General features: G+C 44.7%; 1 protein-coding gene across 1 annotated transcript; it reads right to left on the bottom strand.

The window, feature by feature from the left end:
• Window positions 1–7,262: 7,262 nt before the first annotated feature.
• LOC135629209 (uncharacterized) lies at window positions 7,263–8,459 on the bottom strand. Its single transcript, XM_065136403.1, has one exon. The coding sequence runs from the start codon at window positions 8,457–8,459 to the stop codon at window positions 7,263–7,265; it is 1,197 nt and encodes a 398-aa protein (XP_064992475.1).
• Between the last annotated feature and the right edge of the window lie 9,727 nt (window positions 8,460–18,186).

The raw sequence follows: 18,186 nt of genomic DNA, 5'->3' as shown, positions 1-18,186 counted from the left end.
ACTCCCAGCAAACTCCTGGACTTGCGACGATCCTCTTGGTGAGTTCCGACGAGCTTCTTTAGCAAGCTCCTGGACTTCTCAGATTGTTCCCGCAGAACCTCCGACGACCGTCCGGACTTCCGACGAACTCTCGAACCCCCAACGTGATCTTGGTCTTAACTCCGGCTCAACACTTTCTACATGTCTTACTGCCATCGTAGTTAATCCTGCACACTTATCTCAACATATGGATTAGATAACCAAATGACAATTGACTTCATCATCAAAATATGAGATTCAATAGGAGTCCAACATGTAACACTGAGCAAGAGTGGAGTCATTAATGTACTTCACGTAACGAGCGATCTCATCATTGCTTGCCCCTTCCTCGGGCGTAGGCATCACTGTATCAAGGACGTATGTGATTTTCTCCACCATGAAAACAATTCTCAAGTTGTAGAGTCAATCCGTATAATTTGGACTAGTGAGATAGTTGACATTATATATGTTCCTTTTGAGAGGCTTGAGAGAGAACCTTTGCAACCTCTCTTTTAAATCTCACTTCGCACTTAAAAAATTTCTAACTCTAGGAGAAAGAGACTCTAAATCTTAAGAGAGTTTCCAATATTTTCTCAAGTATTCTTTCCCCCTTTTTTGCTCAAATTCTTGCTTCTCCAATCAAGAATAGATGGGGTATTTATAGACCCCAAATGGCTTCAAAAATGGAATAAAAAAATGTCTCATCCCGGATTTCTTGGGTCCTAGCGGTGTTGGGCGAAATTACCATCGCCTGCAGCACTAACATTGGGCAGTACCACCATTTAGTCTAGTGGTACTATCGCTTGACATAGTCTTGAAGATTGTGTCTGAGCAGTACCACCGCCAAGCCTTGCTATAGGACATTGAATGGGCCAAATAGTAGGCCTAGGTCAACCCTGATTTAGGCCCAGTTGGCCCCTAATTGAATTAGCATTGTTTTACCTTAATACCAACTCAATTAAATCTAAACTAACTCATGATTACAAGTATGAATCCTATATTATCCGACATATCATTGGTTCATCCGACGCTTCGTCCAATCCTCGGGCACATCATCCAATCCTTCGGCGTTTTGCCCAATCGGCATGTTGTCTCTCGCAACTTTTAATTTTCTTAGCATAATGTCTGATCCTTTAACTTAATGCCCGAACTCACGTCACGAAGTCCTTCTACCAGTACGTTGATCAATTCTCCAACACAACGTCCAATCTTCTAACATATTTCACTCCAACCCCTACTTTGATATTTTTATTCATTTTACAATAGTAACATTTTATTCTTTGATCTATATTCGAATCTAGATTTGCTTCTGCCTTCTTTCTTGGACTCCCTTCTTCCTCTAGAGTTTAGAATTTCATCGTGACTTTTAGAGGCTCCGGTTGTCATTTATGAGCCCATAACTTTTTTTTGAAACTAAAATTGAAATCACAGTGTTTCAAGAAATGGTGCTCTTCACATATAAAATTATTTCACAAAAAATTTTCATATGAAAGAAGATAACAATAATTACATGACCTTATCTGACATTGCTCATATTATCTAGTGTATTGGTTCATTGAGGTTTCTTCTATCATTCGTAACAAATTCATAACAAGTACAACCTAGAAATTCATCTTCCTCGTGAGGGTTTTGTCCTGATATAGAACTGCTAATTTAGCCCAAATTTCTATTTATTTTTTCTACAACAACCTCCTCAAGTGCTTCATTAGATATGCATGTGAACAAGATTATCATGACACTCTCATCAGCTTTTGTTTTCCTATCATTTTCTCCTTTTTCAAGAATGGTATTATAAAGTTTTCCTTTCTTAAGATAATTTTCATCTTCACGATATACGAAGAGAAAGAGTAGTTAACATTGCGATCTAATTTTTCGATCATGTATCTCGTGCTCACCACTAAAGCTTGATAACATGGTAATCTAACTCAATACCATTTATTAGAAATATTAATAGGTTACTGGGTCACGAGATAAAGATCGAGTCAACAAAAAAATTGAAAAACTAAAACACAAACGAATTAATGTGGTTCAGAGTACAACACAAACGTCATTCTTATACCCACTGATGAGGATAGTAATTACGATAAGACTTGGTTGACGTCAACCGATGCCTCACGCCTCGATTAGCGCGACTGTATTCAGTCAACCGAACCGGAACACCGGCCGAGGTGCATTAACGCCTACTCAGGCACGATTCTTCACGCCACGCCAACGCCCATGTCAGACGCTATCAGCCTGCCTCCTGCAGGCGGGCACATCAAACAGTAGTAAGTTTCCCTATAAATACCCTCTCGTTCATCAGAGAAGGGGAGGTCACACATACAAACACTTCTTCTTCTGAAACCCCCTCCACATCTTCTGCTAACTTGATCATCGGAGGGGTCGGGTCGAGCCTCCCGACCCGACCTTTATGCAGGTGCGAAGCCGAGGGTCCCCACCGGCCGCGCGGACGACGAGACCCTGCCCGGAGGAGACGACGACCCCGTCCCGATCGGAACACCACACCGAACCAACCCCGCGGGCTCGAGGCACACCCCGGAGAGATCCCCGACGTCTGGACCCGAACCGAGCCGCGTCGGCCCCGAGGCCACGGCTCTCAAAGTTGTTTCCCACAACAGATTGGCACTAGAAGGAGGGCTCAGAATATCGGGTGATCACCCGAGTGGCTCAGATGAGCCCACGGCTGAGAGGTCACACCTGACCGAAGCCTCGGGGGAACATCCCCTGCACGGAGACCATCGTGATGAACACCCCGCCACGACCTCGGAACAATATTGGCGAATATTCAATGACCCGGGCTTGTCGCCGCCCGACGGTGCCCCAGCCGACTCAACGCCCGTGTCGTCTGAGGCCTTTTAGGACCTCGCTCTTCAAGTCCGAGCCCTGATGGAAATGGTGCAAACCATTATCCCGCTCATTTCTCATCCGGCGTACCCGCCTGCGATCGAACCACTGCGACAACGCAAGGCGCCCGTTCGGGCCCACATGACGCTTCTGGAGCCCCCCACTTCGCCTCGGGTCCGATCGGCCCCGCTCGGGGATCCAGTAATGGCAAACCCGAACGGTCGCCCGGAACCCGAGGCACTATCCTCGGACTCTCTACAGGCCCAGTTGCGCTTCGTCAGCTAGCGACTCGACGAGGTGCAGAAAGAGGTTCGCAGGTCCAAGGGAGAGCTGGGGGAGGACGCGCACCGAGGGTCTCCCTTCTCACCCGAGATACGGGATCTGATAGTCCCCTCAGACTTCCAGCTCCCCCCTCTAGACGCTTACCATGGCTCCACTGACCCAGCGGACCATGTAGCTGCTTTTCGCGCCCAAATGGCGCTATACGGAACCTCTGATGCCCTGATGTGCAGAGCGTTTCCTACCACTCTGAAAGGGCCGGCCCACGCGTGGTATGGCGGCTTGGAGACCGGAACGATTGCTTCCTTCGACCAGCTCGCCAATGACTTTGAGCTCCACTTCGTAGCCTGTGCACGGCCAAAGCCCTCCGCGGCACTGCTCCTCGGACTCAAACAAAGGGAGGATGAGCCCCTCTCACACTTTGTGGATCGCTTTGCCACGCAAATCCGGGGCTTGCCGGACACTCACCCCTCTCTGTTAGTGCAGGCGTTTGTGATAGGCCTGCAACCTTCCAGATTCCTCTGGTCCCTCGCGGAGCGACCTCCCACTACGGTGCTAGAGATGCTCCAGCAGGCTAACCGGTACATCGCAGCCGAGGCCTGGGCGACCGTGAGGAGAAGGGACGACCTCCGACCGCGGGCTCCATAAGAGAGGCCAAGCACCTGCGATGGCTACCCGATGTAGTCCTCATGAAAAGAAATCTAAGCCCTGCCTCAGTCTCTTCTGAGCGAATGTTCAGTATCTACCTGACCCCCTCTCGGCTCGCGGTTGGCCCCAGCTTAAACCCCTCTGACTCTACACGGCTCGACCGTAGACTACTTGAGTCCACCTCAGCGCGGCCTGCCTGCCTGAGTTGTGTCCCTCGGTCCGAGCCACTTTCCTCGGCCATGGACTACCCGAGTCCACCTCAGCGCGGCCTGCCCGCCTGAGTTGTGTCCCTCGGTCCGAGCCACTTCCCTCGGCCATAGACTCCCCGAGTCCACCACAGCGCGGCCTGCCCGCCTGAGTTGTGTCCCTCAGCCCGAGCCACTTGCCTCAGCCGTAGACGTCCGAGCCCCCCTTAGGGCGACCTTCCCGTCCGAACCTCATCACTCGGCAGCATAACGCTCGAGACCACGCTTGGGTGGTCTGCCCGCCTGCGTCGTGCTACTCGGTCGCATGACGCTCGAGACCACACCTGCGCGGTCTGCCTGCCTGCGTCATGCTCCTCGGTCGCATGATGCCCGAGAACACACCTATGCGGCCTGCCCGCTTGCGTTGTGCTCCTCGGCCCCATGCTCCCCGAGACACACCTGCACGGCCAGCCCGTCTGTGTCGTGCTCCTCGGCTCCATGTTCCCGAGACACACCTGCGCGGCCAGCCTGCCTGCGTCATGCTCCTCGGCCCCATGCTCCCCGAGACACACCTGCGCGGCCAGCCCGCCTGCGTCGTGCTCCTCGGCTCCATGTTCCCGAGACACACCTGTGTGGCCAGCCCGCTTGTGTCGTGCTCCTCGGCCCCATGACCCGAGACACACCTGCGCGGCCAGCCCGCCTGCGTCGTGCTCCTCGACTCCATGTTCCCGAGACACACCTACACGGCCAGCCCGCCTACGTCGTGCTTCTCGGCTCCTTGCTCCCCGAGACCACACCTACACGGCCAGCTCGTCTGCGCCGTGCTCCTCTGCTCCATGCTCCCCGAGACCACACCTACGCGGCCAGCCCGCCTGCGTCGTGCTCCTCGGCTCCTCGGCCCCATGACCCGAGACACACCTGCGCGGCCAGCCCGTCTGAAAGCTTAAGCCATGTCTCGGACTCTCGTTACAACGTCCGACGCATAGCTTCTTTCTAGGGGGAATATGATGAGGATAGTAATTATAATAAGACTCGGCTGACGTCAGCCGACGCCTCACGCCTCGATTGGCATGACTGCACTCGGTCAACCGAACCGGAACACCGGCCGAGGCGCATTAATGCTTACTCAGGCACGGTTCTTCACGCCACGCCAGCGCCCATGTCAGACGCTATCAGCCTGCCTCCTGCAGGCGGGCACATCAAACAATAGTAAGTTTCCCTATAAATACCCTCTCGTTCATCAGAGAAGGGGAGGTCACACATACAAACACTTCTTCTTCTGAAACCCCCTCCACATCTTCTGCTAACTTGATCGTCGTAGGGGTCGGGTCGAGCCTCCCGACCCGACCTTTGTGCAGGTGCGAAGCCGTGGGTCCCCGTCGGTCGCGCGGACGACGAGCCCTTGCCCGGAGGAGACGACGATCCCGTCCCGCCCGACCCAACCTTTGTGCAGGTGCGAAGCCGAGGGTCTCCGCCGACCGCGCGGACGACGAGCCCTTGCCCGGAGGAGACGACGACCCCGTCCCAATCGGAACACCACACCGGACCGACCCCGCGGGCTCGAGACATGCCCCGGAGAGATCCCCGACGTCCGGACCCGAATCGAGCCGCGTCGGTCCCGAGACCATGGCTCTCAAAGTTATTTCCCACAACACCCACAGTAAGAAAAAAAAAATCTCATTAAAAACTTGAATCGTACATAAATAAGAAGTCACAGCACGATGATGATCCTCCTAGAGAAAATCCAAAAAATTTGCCCAAATACAACAAAAACAGGAAGTAATAATAATATTAGAATTACAAAATTATCCTTCCTCTTCTTTGCAATCGTTGCCACGAGCACAGGGCTGGCCAACGACGGAGATTGACAACCGAACGTCGGAGACGAGAAGGAGGCTGTACTTGGTTGGATTTGGGCTGAAGCGGATCTCTCTCGACGTCTTCCTCACGTCTTCTTCTCTCTTCTCCCCTTCCCGTTTGCTTGCCGCGCTATTGTTCCCCAAAGTTCCATTTATAAGAGCGAGGGGAAAGTGGAGGGCTCGCGAGCGGAGAGGTGTGGCTGCACGTGGGCGGCTATAGCGAGTAACACGTAGGCAGCTGTGACGGGCGACTCAAGTGAGCAGCGTGAGCAACGCGAGGAGCGACTACAGGCTCACGGGCAGGTGGCGATGACGACTGCGAGGAGCATCGTGAGCGATAATGTGAAACGTGACCCGCGTGTGACGGTGCGCGAGGCAGCAGGTGCGGGGGATGGTGGCGGTGGGGAACGCAGGTGGGGGCCGGTGAGAAGTTGATTTTGGTCAACATCCCTAGTCGATTCAACTTGAGCCCAAATATGACTCAATTTTGAATTAGTTTCCACACTAAATAATTCCTATCACGAGATAATAAAACTTGTGAATAGATCCAGTTTACATGCTTACTCGTCTTTTATAAAATATAACTATAACTTTTGTAGTAAAAATAGTTATATTTTTATATTCTATCGGTTAAAAAAGTATCATCTTTGATAATAATTATGTAGGAAAGTTTTTTTGGTGATAATAATATGGATAATAATTTTTTAAATTAATAATGACTCGGGGCATCATAGTTTAGGTGACCTCAATACAACTTAGGTCGACACTCGATAAGTCGATAGAAGATTGAGAAGTACTATTGATGCCTCAATAAGATTATACTTATCGGACCCGAGTAGACATCCTTGTAACTCGACTTTCGATGCCAACTAGTGCAACTTATGGTACCAAAATAGATTAATCCTCTGCTTCTATAGAATCACCGATGCCGGGTAAGTATAAAAGATTTTTTTCTATAGAATCATCGTTATTCTCCAGATATTATAAAGAATGATTTCCTCGTTTTCCTTGTGCAATAACAGACGGAGGGAGAAAACAAGCTTTTAAACTCTAACTAAACCTCAACTTCTCATCGTCTAAGATTTTGCTCTCTCGTGGAGCATATTCTTTCACTCTTATATAGCACATTCTGACTCAAGGTTTATCAAAGATCTCCCTATTTTATTTCTCCTACTATTAATTGGCGTTCTACCCTCGGTGTTGGACCCATGACCCTCCAGAAAAGCTAATGGTGTAACTTGGTTAGTGATGTTCTGTGGCTCTAATGATGACACGACGCCTTAGCGGGTCAGTTTTTGAGAGAGAAGTATAGTGCAAAAGAAGAAACTTCAATGGCTTCATTGCTTATTTCGTTGCTCAGATTTGACTGTACAAGGGAAATGAGAGACGAACACTTCACCAGTGAAAAAGAGCAGGCGTCGGGTTACCATCACCGGTTGTAGCTGCGCAGATTGGGCGGCACCCATCGGGGGACGTCCAACAACCGCGTCCGCCACCTTAGCCTCTTCTGATCAGGCATGTTCGAATCAACAACCCTGGTGGTCTCACCACTTTCTAAGCTCAGGACCGAGACAAACCACACCCGCCTATTTTGAATCTCCTCACGCTGATCTTTGGCGACGAAGTAGATGGCATTCCCGTGGAACCCTAAGAAGTCCTCAGCGCTGACGGACACGGACGAGCTTGGGCTCAAGAACAATATACGGTCGTGGATATCCTCCACCTCGACGGCCACCGCCGGCCTGCTTATGCCGCCTGGCTCCAGCCTGAAGACACGGAATCTGAGGGTGATCTTCCAATTTGCAGTCCCGTTGTTGTTGTAATGGCACGCAGCCAGCAGCAGTTCTCCAGCCGATACAACCAAGTAGGTGGGATGATAAGTGCGCGGCACGCAGGACGGCATGGGGTACCATGCCGCGATCGTCGCCCTCCCCGGCGGGCCTGGGTCAACCTGGAGGACCGCCCAGTAGTCATTGTTTCCGTATATCGCGCACAGTGTCCGGTTGCCGTAGGGAACGACGTCGCGCATCCGTGACGTAAGTTGCACCGAAGGATTCGCGTCTGCCGTCCATGATTCGTCACCATGGCGCCACGTAAACCATCTAATGTTCACTGCGCGTGTGAAGAGGACCGCCACGAAGTCCCGGTCGAGCGTGGGATCGGAGGATAATACAGCCTTCTCTATGACAATCAAGGGCCAACCAGCAGCCGACACCTCATCAGTTAACGAAAGACCAGCAAGGTAGGGAAGCCGAATGTCCTCGGCGGTAACGGGGTTGAATAGGTTGATCAAACGGTCTTTCATGCAGATGAGGATAAGCCAGCCGAAGGAGGTGCCAATGCAGGACATTTTGGCTGTGTTAGGTAGCGGGCGAACATTACCGGCGGAGGCGGCGGTGAGGCGGAAGGCGGGTCCGATTCTTGGTTCGGAGGTGGAGACGACGAGGAGGAAAGGGAGCTGAGTGGGGAGGTGATCGGGCCGGTGGGGGACGGCGGAGCGCCACGACTTGCAGACGGCGCGGAATCGGAGATAGTCGTTGACGCTCGTGAAGAATTGGGACGTGAGCTTGACGAGCTGCGAGCGAAGCCCGGCCCACATCGCTCTTCTTGGGACTTCGTCGGCCATCGTGCGTCTCCCTATCTCGATCTCGATCTTAATCGACAACGACGTCTCTTCCGCCCCTTTAAATCCTTTCTGTTGGAATCTTCTTGGTTGGTTAGTCACAGGGAAAGGTAGTGTGCGAGGCGGTTGTGGTTCAACAGGTACGAAATGAAACGCATCAACAGATACGAGGCGTCGGGGAGAGAGAGAGAGGAGCAGAATGCGGACACGAGGGGTCCAGATTATGTCAACATAAGTATGTGGCCGGCACCGAACGGTTCGCCTATGCGTTTGCGTGCCTCTCTCACATGGTATGGAAGCCGATGTGAGCGCCTTTCGTTCTTGGGATTGCCTGAAACAGAGCATATTGGCATATGCACAAACAGTAGTTGAGCGAAAAAATTGTCAAAAGTTAAAAGTTCTAATTTAGTACCTATTTATTTATATAAAATGCAAGCAACTTGGAATAATCCGAACCTTTAGATCCTAATTGATCGGACTGATCTTAGCTACGGTATTTGTTAAGTTGGTTTAGGATTATACCAATAATTAAAGATGACATAGATAGAAAAAATTATGGCTTTGCTGTCCATCTTATTACTCTCAGAATTTGCTTGTAAATTCATTTTAGAGGTGTCTTCTTCTGGTCACATTTTGATAATTTGATTGGTTAATAGATAAAAAATATTTGGTATAAGAGTAATTTTTTGCGATATATATGACCATCTCTAGTTGTAGAAGCCCCAAAAATTTTGGGGCATCCATCAAGGATGATCAAAAGCTTTATTTGTCGCTTAAACTACTTTGTCTTAAGATTTCTAGAATCAATAATATTTGCAATCACACCATTTTCTAGTTTTAGAACAATGACACCCAACATTAGCTCATTTTATCCCTTCATACTTGTTAGGATCGTAAACAAAATTAAAAGGGGTGGGTGAATTAGTGATTTCAAGAAAAACTCGATTTTAAAAATTTCATTTGATAAAAATTGATAACGAAAGTATGTTTGACTTAGAGTAAGTAAACTAAATAATTAACTTAGAGTAAGTGAACTAGCTAATTAACTCAGAAAGTAATAGCAATGAAAAGTAGAATAAAAATGTAAATCAATTTGTAATGGTTCGGTTGTCCCAACCTATGTCCACTTTTGATTCTTCTTTATTCAAGGCCACCGACTTTCATTATCAATCTTCTTTCAATGGACAAAGAACAACTACCTTTTTATAACTCTTTCTCCTTTTCACAAGTTTAAGAGAGATCATTTACATATGTCTTTTTTATACTTAGACATCTCTTTTACCTTTAGAAGAACTTCTAAACAATAGAAAGAAGTGACTCTATACTTTAAGAGAATTTATACTTTTTTTTTCAAGTAAATTTTTCTTTTTTCTACTCTTTTTCTTGCTTATCGAAGAAGGAATAATTGAGGTATTTATAGATCTCAAATAACTGTTGAATCTCGGATTTTGATGATAAAATCAATATCTAAATTATTTGATATAATCCATGAGTTGAGATAAGTATACAATATTAACTACGATTGCAGTAAGGCGTAAAGCAAATGATGGGCCGAAGTCGAAAACTCGAACGATATACTAGAAGCTCGTTGAGAGTTCATCATGAGATCACCGGAAGCATGCTAGAAGACTCGCCGAAAGCTCATCAGGAGATCACCAGAAGCACGTTGGAAGACTAGCCGAGAGTTGGTCAGGAGTTCGCTAGAAGCTCACCGGAAGACTTGCCGAGAAGTTCGCCGGAGGATCGTCGAGTGAAAAATCGATGTACCGGACCATGCTTACCTTAATCATAGTTAGAACGATAACTAGAGTTGATTTGGGAGGTAATCCCATCAACTCTATTAGGGGACCAACTAGGCTCGGAGCTAGGATGGTTTTGGCCGAATACAAGGCCCAACCAGGTTGCTGGACTCTGACCAGCGGTGGCACCGCCAGGGCTGACAGTGGCACCGCCTAGAAGACCTAGTCTCCCAGGTGGTTTGGGAGGTAGTACCACCCAGACTAGGTGATGGTACCGTTGGTAGTTAATGCTGCCAATGGTGGTACCGCCCCTATCAGGCGGTGGTACTGCCAGAGCTCGGTCTCCAAGCTCTATCAAGCGGTGGTACCGCCTATACTGAGCGATAGTACCGCCCAATGTCAGGTGTTAAGCGGTGGTACCGCTAGTACCCAGAAAATCCAAGATAAGAAACTTTTTGGCTTCATTTTTGAAGCCATTAGGGCCTATAAAAATCTCACCATTTTCTGTATGAAAAGGCATGAAAGTATTGGCATAATCTTGAGTCTTTAAAGTATCAAAGAGTTGTAAAAGTGCTAGAGTTCTCCTCCTCCCTTTCTAAGTGTTGAGATCATTCAAGAGAGGAGTAAGACTTGTAAGAGTTCTCTCCTAAACCCGTAAAAAGGATAAAGTGTTGTAAAGAGGTGGTTGGTCTTCACCTATTGAAGGAAAACCTTTAGTGGATGCCGATGACCTCATCGGAGGAGGAATCTAAAAGTGGATGTAGGTCACATTGACCGAACCACTCTAAATCCTGGTTTGTTTTTCATTTATACAATTTACATTACTGCAAATTGTTAAGATCAAGAGCACTAAGAGGGGGGGGGGGGGGGGGGGGGGTGAATTAGTGCAGCGGAAACCTTTCATTATTAAAATCGAAAGCTGCGTTCATTTGATAAAAACGATTTCGATGTAAAAGTCGATTTTAAGATTACTTTAACTTAAGATTAAGCGAGATGACGTTAAAGTAAATCTACGAAGGCAGTTTGCAGTTTATGATAAAAATTAGAATGCAAGCGCAAACTGAAATGCGACGTTCGTACGATAAAACCGGTTTACGTCTAAATGCCAATTTTGAGGATACTGAACTTTGAGATACGTTTTATAAATGCGCAGAAGGCAGTTTGCAGTTATGATTGAAATCAAAACGTAAACATAAACTGAAATGTAATGATCGTACGAAAAAGTCGATTTACATCTAAACGCAGATTCGGAAAGTTCTGAACTTAGAAACTCGTTCGTAAAAGCGCAGAAGGTAGTAGCTATTTAGGAGGTTTGCAGTAAAGATAAAATGCTCAAAGTAAATGCAAACCGAGATTTAAAGTGGTTCGGTTAATCTTGACCTACTCCACTTTTGGCTTCCTCCACCGACGAGGTCACCGACGTCAACTAGAGGCCTTTCTTCAATAGGCGAAGGCCAACCACCCTTTTACAGTTTCACTCCTTTTGATGGACTTAGGAGACAACCCTTACAGAAATTTTTTCTCCTCTTTTTACAACTCAAAACTTTGAAGAACAGAGGGAGGAGAACTTTTGGCCTTTACAACAATTTTGAGCTCTAAGAATCATAGAAAAAGATCAAGATTTCGAGTGTTAGTTGTTTTCTCAATGCTGAATAGGTGGGGTATTTATAGGCCCCAACCCAATTCAAATTTGGAGCTCAAAATTATCAATTCCCGGAATTCCGGGAGCAGGCGGTTTCACCTCCTGGGGCGGTTGCACCGCTTGGCAGAGCTCGAAGACTGAGCCTCTAGGCGGTGCCACCTCTGTCAGGGGCGGTTGCACCTCTCTGCCAGAGCTCGAAGACCGAGCTCAAGCGGTTGCACCTCCTGACTAGGGCAGTTGCACCGCCTGCCAGAGCTCGAAGACTGAGCTCAAGCGGTGCTACCTCCTGCAGGAGAGGTTGCACCGCCCAGTCTCGCTCGGAGACTGAGCCCAGGTGGTGCTACCTCCTGGCTGGGGCAGTTGCACCGCCCAGTCTCCCTGGGAGACTTAGCCCAGGCGGTGCTACCTCCTGGCTTGGGCTGTTGCACCTCCTACAGCAATCAGGGTCCGAATGGGTAGATCCATTCGGCCTAATTTGGGTTTTTCAGGGGCCCAATTGCCCCAAGATTAAGCTAATGGGATCACCTCCCATTTCCAACTTAATCATTGTGCTAACTATGATAAATCCTAAGACAATTTCTGCAACTTGCTCCGGTGCGTCAATCGCTTCTTCCGGCGAGTTTCCGGCAAACTTCCGTCGATCATCCGATGAACCCTCGGTGATGCTCCTGCGGACTTCCGGCAAACTCCTGGATTTGTGACGATCCACTTGGCGAGTTCCGATGAGCTTCTTTTGGCAAGCTTATGGACTTCTCGGATTTGTTCCCGTAGAACCTCCGATGACTGTCCGAACTTCCGTCGAACTCTCGAACTCCCAACGTGATCATTGTCTTGACTCCGGCGCAACTCCTGCTGCATGTCTAACTTTCATCCTAGTTAATCCTGCACACTTATCTCAACACATAGATTAAACAACAAATGACAATTGACTTCATCATCAAAATCCGAGATTCAACAATCTCCCCCTTTTTGATGATGACAATCAATTGATAATGGAGTTAACCTTAACTCCCCCTGTGTATATGCCATACTTGAGATAAGTCATTCTTGAATTCAAAACCTTAAGAATTCAAGAGATATATTGATAAGTTAAAATCATTTGAACTTATCAATATTCCCATCATGATTCCTATCATGATGTATCTCTCTGAAGATGATGTCAAGGCTTAACATTCATTTTCAAATTTTAGATTACAAGTTTGAATGATGGTAATAGTAACAATTCATCATATTGTAAGATATCAGCATGTAAAACTGTGAAGTAAGATTTTGATATCATTACATGATGTACACATTTCAAGTACACATTTTAAATATTTTAGCAAGTATTGCATTTCATCACACGGTAAGATATCAACTCGTAAAATTACGATACAAGTTTTTTGTTTGATATCTTGACACGATACAAGGCATAATGCAAATCATAGCATCTATTCATATATCTCTTGGTGATGTAAGCATGGCATAATTATAGCATCAGTGTTTATAGCATCAATTCATATATTTCTCCCCCTTTGTCATCAACAAAAAGCATGACAGTTGTGATATCAGGAGAACAATACAAGTAAATTTTAAGTATACGTGCAATGATTGTTTCATGCCTTTACTTGATTCATGTTATTTCCAATAGTAACTGATAGGAAATTAATTGTTCAAGCACATAAAGGAAAACATGATATGTTGATTGCTTTGATTCATGCTATTTTTGAGTTTGCTTTGAGTCAAGATATGTGAAACAACTTTTTGTAAATAGAAATACTATTATCCATATTTCAAGATGGAATCATTTTATCAAATCCATTTCAGAAAAATATTTTTCATAAGGGTGTACGAGAAAATCCGATTTTTAGCATTCCAATTGTTAAGCGAATCCGAAAATGAAATTAACTCTTTCATGCATTCGGATAAAACTATGCTACAGATTTTCAAATACAATCAAAAGACAAAACATTTTTGTATTCAACACATAATTTCCAACATGTTATTTAGGCATGTAATGGCAGTCAAGTGATATGATCATTCAATAAAGTCCGAAAGACTAGTTTATGTATTCGGACACATCAACATTCCTAATTCTCTTCTTATGAAATCAAATTGTTCTTCACTTAGAGGTTTTGTAAAAATATCGGCTAGTTGATGTTTAGTGTCAATGACAATGACTTATCAACTGCATTGGTATATCACTTTTTCAAACTATATTTATCATGGAAATCAAAGCACAAGGTTTTCAAAGCTTTTAGTTTCAATATAAAATCCGAGATAACCATTTAGTTTATATTTACCACAAGGCACAAGGCATATATTTACCATGATAGATGTTTACAACTTTACATATGCTCAAAATATATCAGGTAACCATATCAAGGATCAAGGCAAAGCACATTATGATGAGTAACATAAGGAGTTTACAATAACAATAGATGATTGTGTTCATACAAGCTCATTCATGAGGTGAAAAATTAAAGTGCCTAAACAAGGAGTCAAATTGACGATGAATTTGTTGCAGCTCAGATAGGATTTGATCTTGTCGTTGTTCAAGCCGTTCTTGTCTTTGTTCGAATCGGTCCATCCGAATCCCAATATCCTCGACAGATGATGTATGAGTTTGCTCAAATGGATGTGTTTCCTCAAAGGGACAGATCGGAGGAGATTGGGTACTCCTAAAGACTGGTGTTTCCGGTTCTGGTTCAGGTTGAGGGGGATCAGTTCTTCTTGGCATTCTAACCCAGTTACCGTTTCTATAAAAACATCTTAATCGGTGAAGTAGATTTTTATTTATTATGCTAAATCTATCTACTTTTATTACTTCTTCTTCTGGTGGTATTAGAATATCGTAGGCTTTCATTATTCTAGTGATTATACTACCATATGGGAGCATCATGTCTTTCTTAGATAGTTCTAACATGTTTTGTTGGATAAGATAACCAAGACAGATGTCATGTCCTTTTATGATCAAATACATAGTTCCTAATTCTAATTGGCTTACTTCATCATGATGGTATTGTTTAGAGAGAATGATGCTAGTTAGGATATGATGAAGTACCTTAGTGTTTAGAGGCAGTAGATGTTCACAACTTTTAGGAACAAATGCTAAGTTGGGATTGGCAAAAATTGTTCCTAAGGCTTCAACATATGTTGTTCCAATAGTTTCATCATCCCATGATCCTCTAAAGTAAAGTCCTCTACTTTTCATGGGAATGCCTATCATGTCGCAAATGAATCTATCCGTAATTGAGAAGTGTTGTCCTAAAAGATAGGTGGACATTCTTTCTTCTTCATCTATTTGTATGTTGTTGTAAAATAATCTAACAAGTCTTGGATAGATGGGTTCGTTAATTTGCAAAATTGGAAGTAGATCTAAGTTTGCAAACCATTGGATTGTCTCTAAGTCTCTTAGTTCATTTAAATCTACGTATTTTCCCTTATTGACACTCCTAAGTTCGAAAGAGGAAAATTTTTCAGCATGGTATTTTGAATCGAAAATGGTGAGATCAAAATCTTCTACTAATCTCCTCTTTCCTTTGTCCCTTGAGGATCTTCTAGATCCCATAACTACTACTGTTTAGAAGAATAGTGATGAGCAAGAGTAAATGAATCAAACAAAAAAATAGGGCTTCTTAGAGAGTACCTTAGTGAGATCTTCAAGAGAGGGAAGGATTGTTGATGTTTTGCTTCGAAATGAGGGGTATTTGGGATGCTAAGAGGGGAGAAATGGGGATGGAGGAGGCTTGGAAGAGTAGAGGAGGGAAGGGAGTGAGTTGGGGTCGGTTTCACCGCCGGCCCTAGCTTGGGTTAAAAAGGGCAGAGTTGTGGGCGATTGCACCTCTGGCTGGGGCGGTGCAACCGCTTGCAACACGTGACAGCTGGAGGTGCTACCTCCAGCTGGGGCGGTGCCACCGCCTGCAGGCGGTGAGCACTTGTTCTGATCAGTGTGATCTGATCTGAGAGTTTTTTATCTTGAGAAGAATTTTCATTCAGAGCAATCAACTTTACTTACGTAATTACGTAAGAGTTTTCATTTGAAGGCAAGGACTTTTGCATGATCAAGATAGATCTTTTAACGTGCATACTCTCAATGTCGTATACATGTTTGTGATAGTTTGTTCAAGTTGGTAAGCCTTGCAGGTTCATGACAGACTTAGTCACTTCATGATACAGAGTTGGATTCGAAGGTTATGAACGAATGAAATTGATGGGTTCGAAAATCCAGAGGATATGTGAATTTGGGAATCATACGTTTCTAAGTCAAATAAGGTTGTCTCTAAATCGCATTTATGATTTTAAATTTATAATCTCCATCTGTTATTTAGGCTAGAGAGCATTGCGAGTTCCTTTTTGGATCTTGGGTCGTGAATATCGAGAATCAAGGAGCAGAATATTATTTCTTGCTCCAGCCTAAAATTTTTATGTTTTTAATGTTTTTACAGGAAGGGATGATTTTTAGGTACCCATTTGCTTTTGGGTGCCTCACAAATAGATCTACATTGTCTATCATGTTGCATAGAATTTATCATGGTTCCTTTAGGAACCCAAATCAATTTGTTTGGACTAATTTTCTTGAATGGACAATGATACGTCTTGTGTCCAAATTTGCAACAAAAGTTGCATTTGCTTTGGTGTCGAACATGTAAGATGGGGCCTTTTATGAAGGTGGTTGGATTTTGGTGAGGACTTCTCACAAATCCAATTCCACTTCTTTTGGGAACGTGACCCTTGTTTACAAGGATCATGTTTAATGACTTACTACCAACCTCGAATTTCTTCAAGGTGTCATTAAGTAGCAAGTTTTCCTTTTGGAGAGTTTCTAGATCATAGCATTTTATGCATGAGCTTAAACTATCATGATATTTAGCTTTTAACTTATCGGAATTACAAATAAGACTATCATGCTCCGTTTTTAGCAATTTGTATTTTCTACTAATTGTCTTACATTCATCGAATAATTCATGGAAAGCATTTAATAATTCATGATAAAGTAAATCTGCATCAATTAAATCTGTTACATCTTCTCCGATGGCCATTAGGGCGTAATAAGCAACTTGCTCAGTGTTGGACTCCTCTTCTTCGGATGCGCTTGAATCATCCCATGTTGCTTTGAGCACCTTCTTCTTTGGTGTTCTTTTTTTGATTTGGGGACAATCACTCTTGTAGTGTCTCGGCTTTTTGTACTCATAGCAAATGACTTGGTCCTTTTTGGGTTCAAGTTTATTTTTTGTGTCATTTTTAAACTTGTTTCTTTTAATAAATTTTTTAAATTTTCTTGTTAGAAGTGCTAAGTCATCGTCACAGTCCTCATCACTTGAGTTTTCTCTCAAGTGGTCTTCTGAAGTTCTAAGTACCATATCCTTCCTGTTCTTTGGAAGGATGTCTTCTTGCTCTTCATGAGCTTTGCAAGTCATCTCGTAGGTCATTAATGACCCAATTAGTTCTTCAAGAGGGAAGTTGTTTAGATCTTTCACCTCTTGAATAGCAGTGACTTTAGGATCCCAACTTTTAGGAAGGGATCTTAGAATCTTATTTACAAGCTCAAAATCCGAAAAACTTTTTTCGAGTCCTTTTAGACCGTTGACAACATTCGTGAAACGGGTAAACATGTCGCCAATAGTCTCACTCGGTTTCATCCGAAAAAGTTCAAAAGAGTGTAGCAAGAGATTGATTTTTGACTCTTTCACTCTACTTGTGCCTTCATGAGTCACTTTGAGTGTGTGCCAAATATCAAATGCGGTTTCACAAATCGAAACACGATTAAACTCGTTTTTATCAAGTGCACAAAATAAGGCATTCATAGCCTTTGCATTAAGAGCGAAAGCCTTCTTCTTCAAATCATTCCAATCGATCATTGGAAGAGAAGATTTCAAAAAATCGTTTTCGACAAGATTCCAAAGTTCAAAATCCATAGAAATAAGAAAGATCCTCATTTGGGTCTTCCAATAGGTGTAGTCCGCCCCATTGAACATGGGTGGACATGTAATAGAATGGCCCTCTTGGTTTCCGGCGTAAGCTATCTCTCTTGGGTTTTAATCCGTTTGAGAGTTAACCCCGCTCTGATACCAATTGTTAGGATCAAGAGCACTAAGAGGGGGGGGGGGGGGGGGGGGTGAATTAGTGCAGCGGAAATCTTTCACTATTAAAATCGAAAGCTGCGTTCGTTTGATAAAAACGATTTCGATGTAAAAGCCGCTTCTAAGATTACTTTAACTTAAGATTAAGCGAGATGATGTTAAAGTAAATCTACGAAGGCAGTTTGCAGTTTATGATAAAAATCAGAATGCAAGCGCAAACTGAAATGCGACGTTCGTACGATAAAATCGGTTTACGTCTAAATGCCAATTTTGAGGATACTGAACTT

Source organism: Musa acuminata, chromosome BXJ3-1, assembly GCF_036884655.1.
Source record: "Musa acuminata AAA Group cultivar baxijiao chromosome BXJ3-1, Cavendish_Baxijiao_AAA, whole genome shotgun sequence".
Classification (NCBI taxonomy): Eukaryota; Viridiplantae; Streptophyta; class Magnoliopsida; order Zingiberales; family Musaceae; genus Musa; species Musa acuminata.
Note: the sequence above shows the minus strand (reverse complement) of the source record. Positions and strands in the feature narration are given on the sequence as shown.